Source organism: Diaphorina citri, unplaced genomic scaffold, assembly GCF_000475195.1.
Source record: "Diaphorina citri unplaced genomic scaffold, Diaci psyllid genome assembly version 1.1 scaffold45, whole genome shotgun sequence".
NCBI lineage: Eukaryota > Metazoa > Arthropoda > Insecta > Hemiptera > Psyllidae > Diaphorina > Diaphorina citri.
The window spans coordinates 136,655-151,171 of record NW_007377482.1 but is presented as its reverse complement, the minus strand read 5'-3'; the positions used below and the strand labels follow the sequence as shown (position 1 = coordinate 151,171).

Here is a 14,517-nt window from a genome sequence, read left to right as displayed (position 1 = left end):
AGATAGAAAGAAATGGAGAAGGGAGGGAAAGAAAGAGAGAGAGAGAGATGTAGGAGGGACAGAGATAGAAAGAGGTGAGGGAGAGAGGGAGAAAGAGAGAGAGATAAGCAGCAAATCAAAGTCAAAAGACCAACCCTCTGTTTGGGTTTAAAAAGTTTTACCAACCTTACCGAAATTCTCGGGCACCTAAATTTTTTCATCCCAAACAGTACAAGCTGAAATTTCATTCGAAGTATCTACTGCCTAACTACACCTTTCTTGGGCATTGTAAAAATGAAAACAATACCCTAGAATCCGAGATAAAAGAGCTTAGCTATACATACATAGATATATACTTTGATAATAATTTGTACAACTAACTAGGTACCTAGGTCGTAGGTAGGTACATAGTAACAAACATAATCATTAGGTAAAGATAAAGAAACCTATTCTTTTGTAAAAAAAAAAAAATCCCCACATACCACTCAAACTCAGCACAAAAGCTACCCCTCCTGTCCCAACACAAAATGACTCTCTTCTCCTATAAAATGACTCTTCTAACATAAAATAACTCACCACAAAGGATGCTTGAACACAACAATGTCATGTCAAGCCTCCATAACATAGTGGACCGTAGTACATCACAAAGAACAAGAAAAAAAAAAAAAATGTCACAAAAGAACGTGAGACAAGGAATAAAGAGCGGTAGGTAGAACAAGAGAAAAACTTTGATAAGAAAAAAAAAAAAGTCACAAAAGAACGTGAGACAAGAAATAAAGAGCGGTAGGTAGAACAAGAGAAAAACTTTGATAAAAAGTACAAAAGGAGAAGTAGAAGAACAAGAACATGAGGAAGAAGGAGAAGAAGAAGAGGAGGAGGAGAAAGGAAAAGAAGAAGAAGAAGAAGAAGCAGCAGCAGCAGGCCAGCAGGAGAATAAGTTTAGTAGAAGGAGGAGAAAAAGAAGGAAAACAAGAAGAACAAGAACATGAGGAAGAAGAAGAAGAAGGAGGAGGAGAATGAGGAGAAGAAGAAGGAAGAACAAGGAGGAGAAGAAGAAGAAGAAGCAGAAAAAAGGAGAAGAAGAAGGAGGAGGAGGAGAAGAAGAAGAAGAAGCAGAAAAAAGGAGAAGGAGAAGAAGAAGAAGGAGGAACAAATACGCAGCTCAATTTTTGGACGTTGTGGCGAGAGGAAAAGTTCAATATCGAGGAGAAAACGGAGACAGGAAGCGAGGACAAAGTCGTGGGAGAAGATGATGAAGAAAGAAAAGATGAGAACAAGAAGAGAGAGGGAAAGAAATGAGAAGAAGCAGCTGCAGAAGCAGAAGAAGATAAGTGAAAGGAGGTGAAGAAGCATAAGAAGAAGAGGTGAACGAAGATATAGAAGTATAAAAAGAAAATATGGGACAGAAGAATGAGACGAAAGGAGAATGAGGGAAAGTAAAAAGAAGAAGAACATAGTGAGATAAAATGGGTAAGAAAAGAAGAAGAGCGTTGTATAAAAGGGCCCATCGAAGCTTGTAGTCGTACCATGACTGTTCTACCCAAAGGTTGGTAGTCATGATTTGGTTCTTGAGATTCTGAAAACAGAAATACCTATTTAAGAACTTGTTAATTTATTTAGACTCTTTATTGGTTTTAAAATTCATTGTAGGTACACAAATAGAAGAAATTACAAACAAAGGGCGCATATTATTCCCTGGGGCAATCTCTACCATTCAACCCTGACTAGGTATTAGACATTATTGTCTACTTATACAAACGCTGTTGCATGATTTTGTAATATTTTGAGCACACTATTTTGGCCCATCTCTTATTCTATCATCATTTTTCCCAGCTCTATTTACTATTTAGAAATACAATTATTTACTTGTTGCACATTGCATAACCATTAGACATTATTGTCTACTTATACAAACGCTGTTGCATGATTTTGTAATATTTTGAGCACACTATTTTGGCCCATCTCTTATTCTATTTATTATCATTTTTCCCAGCTCTATTTACTATAATTAGAAATACAATTATTTACTTGTTGCACATTGCATAACTAAAGAGATAACCGGCGTTCATACAAAATCATTCTTGTTCTTTAGGTGAGCTCTGCTTTACCAAGGCCCTCTGTTTCTTCTTCTTCTTCTTCTTCTTCTTCTTCTTCTTCTTCTTCTTCTTCTTCTTCTTCTTCTCCTTCGTCTTCGTTTTTCTTCTTCTTCTTCTTCTTCTTCTTTTTCTTTCCTCTCTCTCTCTCTCTCCCTTTAATAGGTACCTATTTCTTTCTTTTTTTTTTCTTTTTCATTTTTAAAAAGTTAACTTTTCTTTTCTTCCAACAGTTTCACAAACCACCTAATGGTACTGTTTTATACCTTCGAAATGTTCAATTCCAACTTGTGAAAGCTCTTCTTTATGGCAGTTGAAAGTCAGTTTATGGCGAAATGTGGGTGAGAAAGAGAGAGAGAGAGAGAGAAAGAGAGAGAGAGAGAGAGAGTAAAATAACATAAGTTTTCTCTCTTTCATATGGTGGCAAAAGTTTTTTTGTCTTTTCCATATAAACTTTTATCAGTTTGTCAAAGTCAGCTCTCTCTCTTTCTCTCTCTATCTCTATCTCTCACTCACTCTCTCTATCTATCTATCTATCTCTCTCCCTCTCTCTCTCTCTCTCTCTCTCTCTCTCTCTCTCTCTCTCTCTCTTTTTCTTTCTTTCTATCTCTATCAGAATGGAACTTAAAGGAAGGGAAGTTACTGGTGCCTATTCCAGCCACGTACCTAGTTACAGGCATAATTTTGTACAAAATATACTGTTTTTTTTACATTCAAAGTGTGTACTTATTAGGAAGTATTTACCTATTAAGTGTTGTGTAAAAATTAAAAGACTGTAGAAAAGGGTGGGGATGAACAGTAGGAAGAAGGAGAAACGGAGAAATAGGAAAAGAGAAGATAAATAAAGAGAAAAAAAGAAGAGATAAGAAAGGAGCAAGATAAACAGAGAAAGGGAGAGAAGAAAAAAGGAAAAGGATGGGGATGAACAGTAGGAATGGACAGAAGAAGGAGAAACGGAGAAAGAGGAGGAAGAGGAAAAGAGAAGATAAATAAAGAGAAAAAAAGAAGAGATAAGAAAGGAGCAAGATAAACAGAGAAAGGGAGAGAAGAAAAAAGGAAAAGGATGGGGATGAACAGTAGGAATGGACAGAAGAAGGAGAAACGGAGAAAGAGGAGGAAGAGGAAAAGAGAAGATAAATAAAGAGAAAAAAAGAAGAGATAAGAAAGGAGCAAGATAAACAGAGAAAGGGAGAGAAGAAAAAAGGAAAAGGATGGGGATGAACAGTAGGAATGGACAGAAGAAGGAGAAACGGAGAAAGAGGAAAAGAGAAGATAAATAAAGATAAAAAAATAAGAAGGGATAGGAAAGGAGGAAGATAAACGAGGAAAAGGAGAGAGGAGGGAGAAAAGTAAAGAGAAGGAAGAGAGGAGAGAGCAGAATTCAAAGTTTCCCCACGGGGGGTGTTGTTTTTAAGGAAGTACCTATACTTCGCTAGCTACGTGGTCAGGATTTATATCGGTCTTTTAGAAAGTTTAAAGAAAGAGAGAGAGAGAAATAGAGAGGAGTGAGAAAAAGAAAGATTGAAGGGAAAGAAGGGAATAAAGAGAGAGAAAGAAAGAGAGAGATAGAGATAGAGAGGAGTGAGAAAAAGAGAGATTGAGGGGAAGAAAGAGAGATAAACAGATGGAGGAGGGAGAGAAAGAAAGAGAGACAGAGAGAGAGCGAGAGTGATAGAGAGAGGAGTGAGAAAAAGAGAGATTGAGGGAAAGTGCGTGAGAGAGATAGAAAGAAATGGAGAAGGGAGGGAAAGAAAGAGAGAGAGAGAGATGTAGGAGGGACAGAGATAGAAAGAGGTGAGGGAGAGAGGGAGAAAGAGAGAGAGATAAGCAGCAAATCAAAGTCAAAAGACCAACCCTCTGTTTGGGTTTAAAAAGTTTTACCAACCTTACCGAAATTCTCGGGCACCTAAATTTTTTCATCCCAAACAGTACAAGCTGAAATTTCATTCGAAGTATCTACTGCCTAACTACACCTTTCTTAGGCATTGTAAAAATGAAAACAATACCCTAGAATCCGAGATAAAAGAGCTTAGCTATACATACATAGATATATACTTCGATAATAATTTATACAACTAACTAGGTCGTAGGTAGGTACATAGTAACAAACATAATCATTAGGTAAAGATAAAGAAACCTATTCTTTTGTAAAAAAAAAAAAAAAATAATAAAAAAAAATAAAAAAATCCCCACATACCACTCAAACTCAGCATAAAAGCTACCCCTCCTGTCCCAACACAAAATGACTCTCTTCTCCTATGAAATGACTCTTCTAACATAAAATAACTCACCACAAAGGATGCTTGAACAGAACAATGTCATGTCAAGCCTCCATAACATAGTGGACCGTAGTACATCACAAAGAACAAGAAAAAAAAAAAAAATGTCACAAAAGAACGTGAGACAAGGAAAGTACACCAAAAAAAAAAAAAAAAAAAAAAAAAAAAAAAATGTCACAAAAGAACGTGAGACAAGAAATAAAGAGCGGTAGGTAGAGCAAGAGAAAAACTTTGATAAAAAGTACAAAAGGAGAAGTAGAAGAACAAGAACATGAGGAAGAAGGAGAAGAAGAAGAAGAGGAGGAGGAGGAAGGAAAAGAAGAAGAAGCAGCAGCAGGAGAAGAAGTTTAGTAGAAGGAGGAGAAAAAGAAGGAAAACAAGAAGAACAAGAACATGAGGAAGAAGAAGAAGGAGGAGGAGAATGAGGAGAAGAAGAAGAAGGAAGAAGAACAAGGAGGAGAAGAAGAAGAAGCAGAAAAAAGGAGAAGAAGAAGGAGGAGGAGAAGAAGAAGAAGAAGAAGCAGAAAAAAGGAGAAGAAGAAGAAGGAGGAACAAATACGCAGCTCAATTTTTGGGGAGGGTAGAGATTTTTGGTCAAGGCTCCGTTGAGGCCGCTTTTTCCGGTCCTGACAAATTTCAGAAAGAGAAAAAGTACCTTTATGTAGGTAGAAGAAAAAAAATACATTACAGCTCTCTGAAAAATGAGAGAGAGAGAGAGAGAGAGAGAGAGAGAGAGAGAGAGAGAGATAGGCTATCACACAAAGAAAATGAGCTTTCCTTTTCATACATCATTGGCAGAGTGAGAGAGCTAAAGTGAGGTGGAGAAGGAAGAAAGGAAGATAAAAAGAGATGAGATTGTGGGAGAAAAAGAGAGGAAAAAATAGGGAGAAAGAAAAAGAAAAAAAAAAAGAGGGGGGCTAAATTGGAAATGGTCTGAAATCATGCACCTTCCCAATTAGCAAAAAAAAAAAAAAAATCTTGTAGGTTTAGCTTTTTCACAAAGCTTTCTCTCGACTGAAGTGAAAAGTGGAATACCGTAAGTTGGGTAAACATGGTCACCTGCTTTACTGTTCCTTCAAACCACTAATAATCTTCTCCTTTTCTCTCTCTTGCTCTCCTTTTTCAGCTTTAGTTTTATATAGGTACATATATACTTTTTTTTCTTTTTTTTAATTTAAGCAAGGGACAAATTGTAATTTATTTTTGAAAATACTGTACCAAATACATGAGACCTTGCTTAGACTGCGGGAGTAAAGGGACTTTTCAGTCTCATTCTGGCAGTATAAGCAGGGTATATTCTATTCTATTCTAATAATTCCGTTCTAAGAAATATGTTACTTGTAAAGTTTGAAATATGTAAACTAATACCTCGGTAATTTTCCACTATTTCATATAGTGGAAAATTACCGCAAAAAATGATCTCAAAGCTCCCTCTGCTACACATTTGGACTTGAGAGGGAAGCACCAAAAGGAGTTGCTTTTCTTGACTTTTCACAAGTTGGCAATCTTTCAGACCACGCGTAAAAAAGCTCTTAGCCGAAAGTAACGGGATAAATTTAAATAATGACCTTACTTTGAAAAAAGAAAAAAAAAGTAAGTCAAACGAAGTGGAAAAGGGATGGACCCTAAAAAGTTAGATATCAACCATAAAAAGCTGGATGTCAACCCTAAAAAGATAGATACAAACCTTAAAAAGATAGTTATGAACTCTGAAATATAAATGTACTTGTAGATAGTGTTGTATTAGGAGTTCTGGAAAGTATTATCACATATTCAGTGTACTTAAAAAATACTTATACCAGTAGTTAATACTTATGTACTATCATTATCACAACTATCACAGACAAGAGACAAGGGTCTGACAAATGTACGGTAAGGGTAGATACGTACGATTATCTACCCTTTATCACTTATAAGCATCGTCCACACTTAGTCGACAACCGTCGATCGACGTCCATTGATCAAGTGTGGACGCTACTTAAGACAGTTAATATAATCGCACCAAAAACAGTACTTTAATATACCTACATACAGAGGGCATGCAGACGGTATCGGCCTTTTTCGTCAGCCTCTCAATCAGCCCTGGGGTGACTGTTTTGGGCTGACATTTTGTTTTGGCTTTAGAAATTTTACGAGTGGACGACCTTTGTACTCTCAAAAACAGTACTTTAATATACCTACATACAGAGGGCATGCAGACGGTATCGGCCTTTTTCGTCAGCCTCTCAATCAGCCCTGGGGTGGGGGTGACTGTTTTGGGCAGACATTTTGTTTTGTCTTTAGAAATTTTACGAGTGGACGACCTTTGTACTCAACTTTTGCTATTTCTTTAGCGAGGGGAATTTCAAGCTGGTATCCTCCCTGTTTAAAGTCTTCCAGTCAGACTAATCTATCTATCCATTTACCCACAAATATCTATTTAAAGTAGGTTTTTTTTGCTAAACCATTTTAAAGTACCTAAACCATTTTTTTTTTTTTCCTCTTTTCCACCAAACCAAAGCTCCTCTCTTGTCTTCCCGAAGTTGACAACTGAGTGCACCTTTTCTCAAGCTACGTGAATCCATTAGGCTAATTATATGCACCCAGCTTTCTTTTAAATGGAAAATGCATAGACACAAATCCCTTTGTTTTGTATCAGCGACATGTTAAAGACACAGCCTCCTAAGACTCGTTCTTTTTTCCACAGCCTTATAAAATTTGTACAACGAGCAAATCTCGAAAGTGCACGGCAACGTTGTATTTCTCTCTCTCTCTCTCTCTCTCTCTCTCTCTCCCTCTCTCTCTCACCCTCTCCCTATCTCTTTCTCAAACATGAACTTTTCACAACTTGAGAAATGAGCTTTTGAGAGAGAGAGAGAGAGAGAGAGAGAGAGAGAGAGAGAGAGAGAGAGAAAGAAAAGTTCTGTTTTGAATTTAGAAATCCTAATCTAAGTAGACTTTTTTTTACTCTTTTTACTTTTTTAAGGCAAAGGATTTTGCCACATGTTTTTCATAAGTAGGTTGATGTAGGTGCTGTGTTTTTTATAATTCACTGCTGTAGAAAGGTATACAGTAGGTACTGTATTTTTTTTATAATTATACACTGTTTTAGGGATAAGGTACTGTTTTTTTCTTGCTTGCTAATTGAATCATCTCCATTCTAATTCTATTTTGTCAGGATTTGTTTCTCTCTCATTTGATTTTTAGATGTTTTTCTTCTACAGAGTAAAAGTGGAATGGGGGCTGGTTTCCAAAGGTTTCCAAAGTACTAAAGCCGTTGAATAGTAAAGGAACAAGGGGCTTCACAAAGTTACCAAGTCCTCGATACATGAAGGGATTCCTAATAAAGGTTGATCCTTTAAAGTCTAAACTACTCTAAACTAGTCTAAACGATGTTCTTCAAAGTCTGAACCTCTAAAGTCTAAACCTCTATTAATATAAAATATTTTGTATTATGCTTTCCTTCCTAAACCTCTAAACTTCACAAAGTTACCGAGTCCTCATAATGTAAAAGGGATTTCTAATAAAGGTTGATCCTTTAAAGTCTAAACTACTCTAAACGATCTTCTTTAAAGACTAAAGTGACTAAACTATCTTCTTTGAAGTCTAAACTATCTTCTAAAGACTACAGGATCTTCTTTAAAGTCTAAACGGATCTTCTTTAACGTCTAAACAACGCCCCATATTCCTCATCCTGCCTGTGTCGTCCTGAACACGTTAATCTTTCGCCGAAGCACAAAAGCACAAGATGAAGGCCATTATCACGTTTGTGCTGATCACAGGGATCGTCCTGAACACGTTAATCTTTCGCCGAAGCACAAAAGCACAAGATGAAGGCCATTATCACGTTTGTGCTGATCACAGGGAAAAAAATCTGGAACAGGAAACAATAGAACGTTGTGGCGAGAGGAAAAGTTCAATATCGAGGAGAAAACGGAGACAGGAAGCGAGGACAAAGTCGTGGGAGAAGATGATGAAGAAAGGAAAGATGAGAACAAGAAAGGAGAAGTAAAGGAATGAGAAGAAGCAGCTGGAGAAGCGAAAGAATAAAGAAGAGAAGTGAAAGGAGGTGAAGAAGAAGCATAAGAAGAAGAGGTGAACGAAGATATAGAAGTATAAAAAGAAAAGATGAGAGAGAAGAATGAGACGAAAGGAGAATGAGGGAAAGTAAATAAAAGAAGAAGAACATAGTGAGATAAAATGGGTAAGAAAAGAAGAAGAGCGTTGTAAAACAAGAGTAAGCAGAAGAAGAATGAATAGAAGAAAAGATAAGAGAGGAGAGGGAGGTAAATAAGGAGGGCGTGAGAAGAGAGGCACAATGTAATGGAACGTGGATCGAAAAGCACGAAAGTGTGAGAGAAATGAACGTTATAGACACAAGAAAACCAAGGAGAAGAGGAAGTGGAAGACAAGATAAGGAGAAGGGGAAGAAGAACTGGAAGAGTATAGAGGGAAGGGGGAGAGAGGACAAGAAATGAGAACGCTGACGCAAGAGAGGCATAAAAAGAAATGAGGGCAGAATGTAATTGAACAAGATGAAACGTACACAAGCGTGCGAAATAAAGAACATAAAGACACGGATGGATATAGAAAGAATATAATGGATAGAATACAAGTAGATAAAGTCGAAAAGAGAGAATTGAAAGAGAATGAAAGAATTTGAAGATTAGTAAAGCAAAGGCAACGAGATAAAAGCAAGAAGGCAAGAGAGGATAAAGAGAAAATCTCTCTAAAGAAAAGATCAAAAGTAAGAAAGAAAATCGCGAACAAAACGGGAAAAGCTGTGAGAGAAGTAAAGAGAAATAGGGAAGTAAACCCAGAGATCAAGAGAACGAGGAAGAGGTGGAGAAACTGAAGAAGAAGAAGAAGAAGAAGAAGAAAAAGAAATAAGAAGAAAAGGTAGACAATCGTTCGAGCAAATGAAACACATTGATATGGTATAATGACTATAATGACATGAAATTCATGAAAATCTAAAGTGGAAAATAATGTTGAAGCGAGAGTAAAAAAGAAGAGAGAAGCAAATAATGAAAAGAACAACATAATAATAAAAGATAATAATAGGTACTAAGCTAGAATGGAAAAGTCTGAGGGGTGAGATGAAAATGCGGTGTGAGAAAATCGTTAGAGATGAGATGGGTAAAAAAAAGAATATGAAAAAAGAAGAAGAAGAAGAAGATGAAGAAGCAGAACAAGGAGGAGGAAGAGATGTGTACAAAAAAGAATTAGGTACTAAGCTAGAATGGAAAAGTCTGAGGGGTGAGATGAAAATGCGGTGTGAGAAAATCGTTAGAGATGAGATGGGTAAAAAAAAAAGAACATGAAAAAAGAAGAAGAAGACGAAGAAGCAGAAGCAGAACAAGGAGGAGGAAGAGATGTGTACAAAAAAGAAGAGGAAAAAAGAAAATCATGAAGAAGGAGAAAGAGAAGATGATTATGAACATGATGAAAAGAAGGATGATGATGAGAATGAAGAAAGGATAAGAAAAAGAAGACAAATGTTGATACTTTCTTCAGGGTCAATGAAGAAAAAAATAAAATAATAATAATAGGTAGTAATTCCCATCCCGTAGTATGACTCTCATTAGATGGGCGAGAAGAGACAATACTTCCCATTGAGGTGCTAGGTCAACACGAGAACACAAAAAAGTAACCTGTTGAAATATTTGTAGTTTTGTAGGTATAATAATAATAATAATAATAATAATAATAATAATACTAATGATAATAATAATAAGTAAATAAATCACTTTTTTACGTTTTTATACTTTTACACGCAAACTTCAAATAATAAAAAGTGCCTTTTTTCTCTCCCTACCTACCTTGTTGACAAAACGCTAATGTATGCACGTTTTTCTACTTTTTTTTTTCTGTGAAATTCTGTTTGCGTTTGTTTTATTCCATTTTGGACTTGATTACTTTTAACGGCTGCAAAGAACTCTTTTCAACTAACGTCCCTTTTTTTCATTTCAACCTAGAGCTCACAAAGCAGACGCGCTGGGAACCAAGCTGACAATACTCTTGAGGTCTGTGTCGTAGCATGCCCATCCCGTAGTATGACTCTCATTAGATGGGCGAGAAGAGACAATACTTCCCATTGAGGTGCTAGGTCAACACGAGAACACAAAAAAAGTAACCTGTTGAAATATTTGTAGTTTTGTAGGTACACCTATATGAATTACGAAAACCTAAAACTATTATGACAGAAGCACCAAATACTCACCACATCAATCAGCTGGGAGAGTTTGAGCTTGATACAAACTCGTAGCACGTCCGTCGTATTGACCACCGGACGCACCAGTTTGTTATAGTTGGACAGCAGGTCATCGTACAGACGTTTAGCGTCGGGGTTGGCTAGGACCGTGGTCGTTAGAATCAACGTCCAAACTGTCCACAGCACTCGCAGGCTCATTACACCATCTGAAATCCAAGAGAAAACGAATGTTAAACTGAGTATGGAGAGGTTTGAAACAGTGACGTGACATGAGATTTCCAATAAATTAAGGAAACCCTTAGTTTAAAGTTTGTTTAACTCTTTTGATGGTTTGATCAATCTGATTAGCTGAAGGTTAGAAATCAACCAATCAAATTGCTCAATCCAATAGGTACATTAAACTAAGTGTAAAATTTGTGGTTGAGGTCCTGGTTATTACCTATAGGAAGGTACCTAGCTAGTTACCTAGTGAACCTAGTCGAATAATTATGCATTTTATGTTTAGCACATTGCATAACTAGAAAGAAACACGGCTTTCATACAATTTGGTGTTTTAGATGAAAAAATAAAGGACAGAAGCCTTCTGAGCTTAACAGAAAGGCCAAGAGAGAGAGAGAGAAGGCAAATAAGTGGGAGAGAGCAACCTTTGTTAGATAAGTAGGTAAAAGGTTGGTGGTACGTGGGTAGGTACTCATCAAACTTTCCATATTATAAAAAAAAGTTTAGAAAATTACGGTGAAAAAATCAAATAGGTAGTTTTTCAATCTCACTCTCTCCTTCTCCTCCTCTTCCAAATTTCCCCTACCCTTCCTTCTTCTCTTTGCGTGTTGGCTCCCATATCTCTCTTTCTCTATCTCCTTATTCCATCTCTCTCTCTCTCACACTCATTCTTTTATCTCTCCTTCGATCTCCTTCTTTCATCTCTCCCTTGGCAATATTATAAATAGATTGAACAAAATTTTAATGAGAGAGAGGGAGTGGGGAAGGGATTGTGAGCACATCTAAAGCTTCAGGATTAATAATACTATTGTGTTTACTTCTAGACATATCAGCACGATCACAGCTTTATACTGGTGACCTATTCTCTCTACAGTATATTCTGTAGACTCTATACCAGGGGTGGCCATAACGTGGCTCGCGATAGATCTTGAGTGGCTCTCTAACGATCAATGGTTCATACTCGTTGAAAAAAATTCCCTGAAGATCAGAATTTCCGGGAGACTGAATTCTGAAGATTGTAGACCAAAATTTTCAAAAATTTCACCTGCGCGCTGTGGCCTGGCTCTCCCCGACTCGGCTTTATGGGATTGCGCCTCCCGATTTTATCCTGAACAGTAATGTTCGTTCTCCGAACTGATCCTTCTCTCTTCACTTTCGGAAGAATGAGACCTTGTGGCTGTTGCAGTTCAGATCAGAAGTCTAATACCACACTTATTGTCCTGATATTTCCTACTTCACATTCTTCTCCTCCTCCGCCTTTTCTGCCTATATTTCTTTCTCCTTTTTTTCCGTTTTCTCCCGTTCTCCTCCAATCTCCATATCTCCCCCTCCCTCCCTCAGAATGATCCCACGGGATACAAACTCCCTACAGGCGCTCTTTTCCACCCAACCCCCGCCTCTAGAAGATGCGTTGGATTTTAAATTTAATACCTCCAAAGCCAGGGAGATAAAACCAAAGGGAGAAACACGACGAAGAGATAAAGGGAGATTCAGGGTGTGGGAAATTACCATCCTTCCTCTCATACCAGGGAGAAAGTCCCACAAGACCTCTCTAAAATTTCCCCCTCTATCCCCTCTTTATCTTCGTTAACTCCTTCTTCTTCTTCTTCTTCTTATTCTTCTTCTTCTTCTTCTTCTTCTTCTTCTTCTTCTTCTTCTCTCCCAATATTTGTTACTCGAAACTGTTATTCTCAGGTACTCCTCTCCAACTTCCAACATTTAAATTAATTTTTTTTTTCTTTCAAGCTTTCAACCTTTTTTACCTCTTTGTCTCTAATTGTATAATTTTGTCTGGAAAATTGGAAAAATCACCGAAAATATTTTCCGTTGTTGTACTTACCTATTTTTTTTCCTTACCTCTCTACTGCCCCATATTTTTATCCATTTCCCCTCGTCTCTTAAATTATCACGTTCTCTCTCTCTCTCTCTCTCTCTTTCTCTCTCACTCTCCCTCTCTCTCTCTCCCCCTCTCTCTCTTCTATTGCTTTTTGAAGTTTTTATTTATCTTCTGTTCTCTCCATTTCTCTCCCTCCTTCCTTCCTCTTTTTTTTCTCCTCTCCTCTCTCTCTCTCTCTCTCTCTCTCTCTCTCTTTCGTTCTGTTTACATGTAAACCTGGTACCTACAAAAGTTTTTTATCCCACTCTTTCTCCTTTATGTAATCTATACCTACTCTATCACATCTCTTTCTCTCTCTCTCTCTCCCTCTCTCCCTCTCCCCCCCTCCCTCTCTCTCTTCTCTCTTCCTCCCCCCCCCCTCCTCTGTCTCTCTCTTATTCTCTCTCTCTCTGTAACACATAGCATTAGCAGCTTTTTATATTATTATACAAACATAGAAAAAGTCAGTGAGAAAGGGAGAGAGAGAGAGTTTAACATCCAAGCTTCACTGTCTATTTTTTTGCCTCTTTATGATATTTCTCCCCCTCTCTCTCTTTCTCTCTCTCCCTCTCTCTTCATTTCACCTAAAAAAGCTGTCTACCGTTTTTCATCCCTACAGAAGAGCATAAATGAGAGAAGCTAGACCTTTTACTACCTGCCTCCCTCCCTCTCTCTCTCTCTCTCTTATATTTCTCTTTCTCTCTCTCTCTCTCTCTCTCTCTCTCTCTCTCTCTCTCTCTCTCTCTCTCTCTCTCTTATGTACATATTTCTCTTTTCTTGTAGGTATATTTATCTCTTCGTCTATTTCAATCCATGAGGAAGGGAGAAGGAGAGAGAAAGAGAGAGAGAGAGAGAGGGAGGAGGAAGAGAGAGAGAGGGAGGGAGAAAGAAGAGAGAGAGAGAGTACAAATTTTATTCACACTATAGTGCCAGTCAAGGTCCAGTCACGGTCCGGTATCGGTCCGATCAAATGATTGTTGAAGGCAAGTAATCCCTCTCTCTCATTTCCTAAGTCTATCCCTTCTCCCTTTCCTTCTAGTATCTTTCAGTTCTACTTCTTTTCTCCCCTTCCACTAAACCCTTCCTTCTCTCTCTTTCTCTCTCCTTTCCATCGTGTACCTCCTTCTTCCCTTTCTTTACACTCTCCCTCTCATTTCCTAAGTCTCTCTTTTCTTTCCTTCCCTCTTTCCTATAACCCATTCCTTCCATACTCTCTTCCTTACCTAGGGTAAGTGTACCATTTATTCGCCCACCTAAAAAACGTACCATTTATTATTATTATTATTATTATTATTATTATTATTATTATTATTATTATTATTATTATTATTATTACCTCCTCATGAGTAGTACCTCCCTCTCCATACCTACCTACACAGTTGAATTTTATTATTTAGATATTATTTGAAATTTAATTCATGTACCTATTATACTTATGAACCTACTTAATAATCATGCAGATTTTTTAGCCCGTCCTTCCTTTATTATTACGATAGTAATAAAAAAAGGTATAAGGGACGGGCTATTGTATTCGCTTTGGTGTCGTCCGTCTGTCTGTCTGACCCCAAAGAAGAACTTATCCAAACCTGGTCTGTTCAGACTTATGTGGCGTATGGTACAGGTGGGCCAATAAATGGTATACGTTTTTTAGGTGGGCGAATAAATGGTACACTTACCCTATCCTCTTTTTCTCTCCCTCCAAAGTGTCTTCTCTTATCCCTACCCGTTCTTCCTAATTCCCACTTTCCTGTATTTTCCCTTCTATTTTCTGTCATTTCCCTTTCTTACTCTCTCCCAATTTCTAAGCCTCTCTTTTCTCTTTTTCCCTCTCTCATTTAAACCATTCCTTCCCTGGTCCAGAAAACCAAAAAGCCAAAA

At 37.5% G+C, this 14,517-nt stretch overlaps 1 protein-coding gene across 1 annotated transcript in view; it reads right to left on the bottom strand.

Annotated features, from left to right (window-relative positions):
• Positions 1-14,517, bottom strand: part of LOC103514743 (acetylcholine receptor subunit alpha-like) — a 109,781-nt gene that overhangs the window by 82,025 nt on the left and 13,239 nt on the right. The window contains exon 3 of the mRNA XM_017446457.2: positions 10,554-10,750. Coding sequence (XP_017301946.1) covers positions 10,554-10,742 — 189 coding nt within the window. The 5' untranslated portion in view covers positions 10,743-10,750. The remainder of the gene's footprint in view (positions 1-10,553; positions 10,751-14,517) is intronic.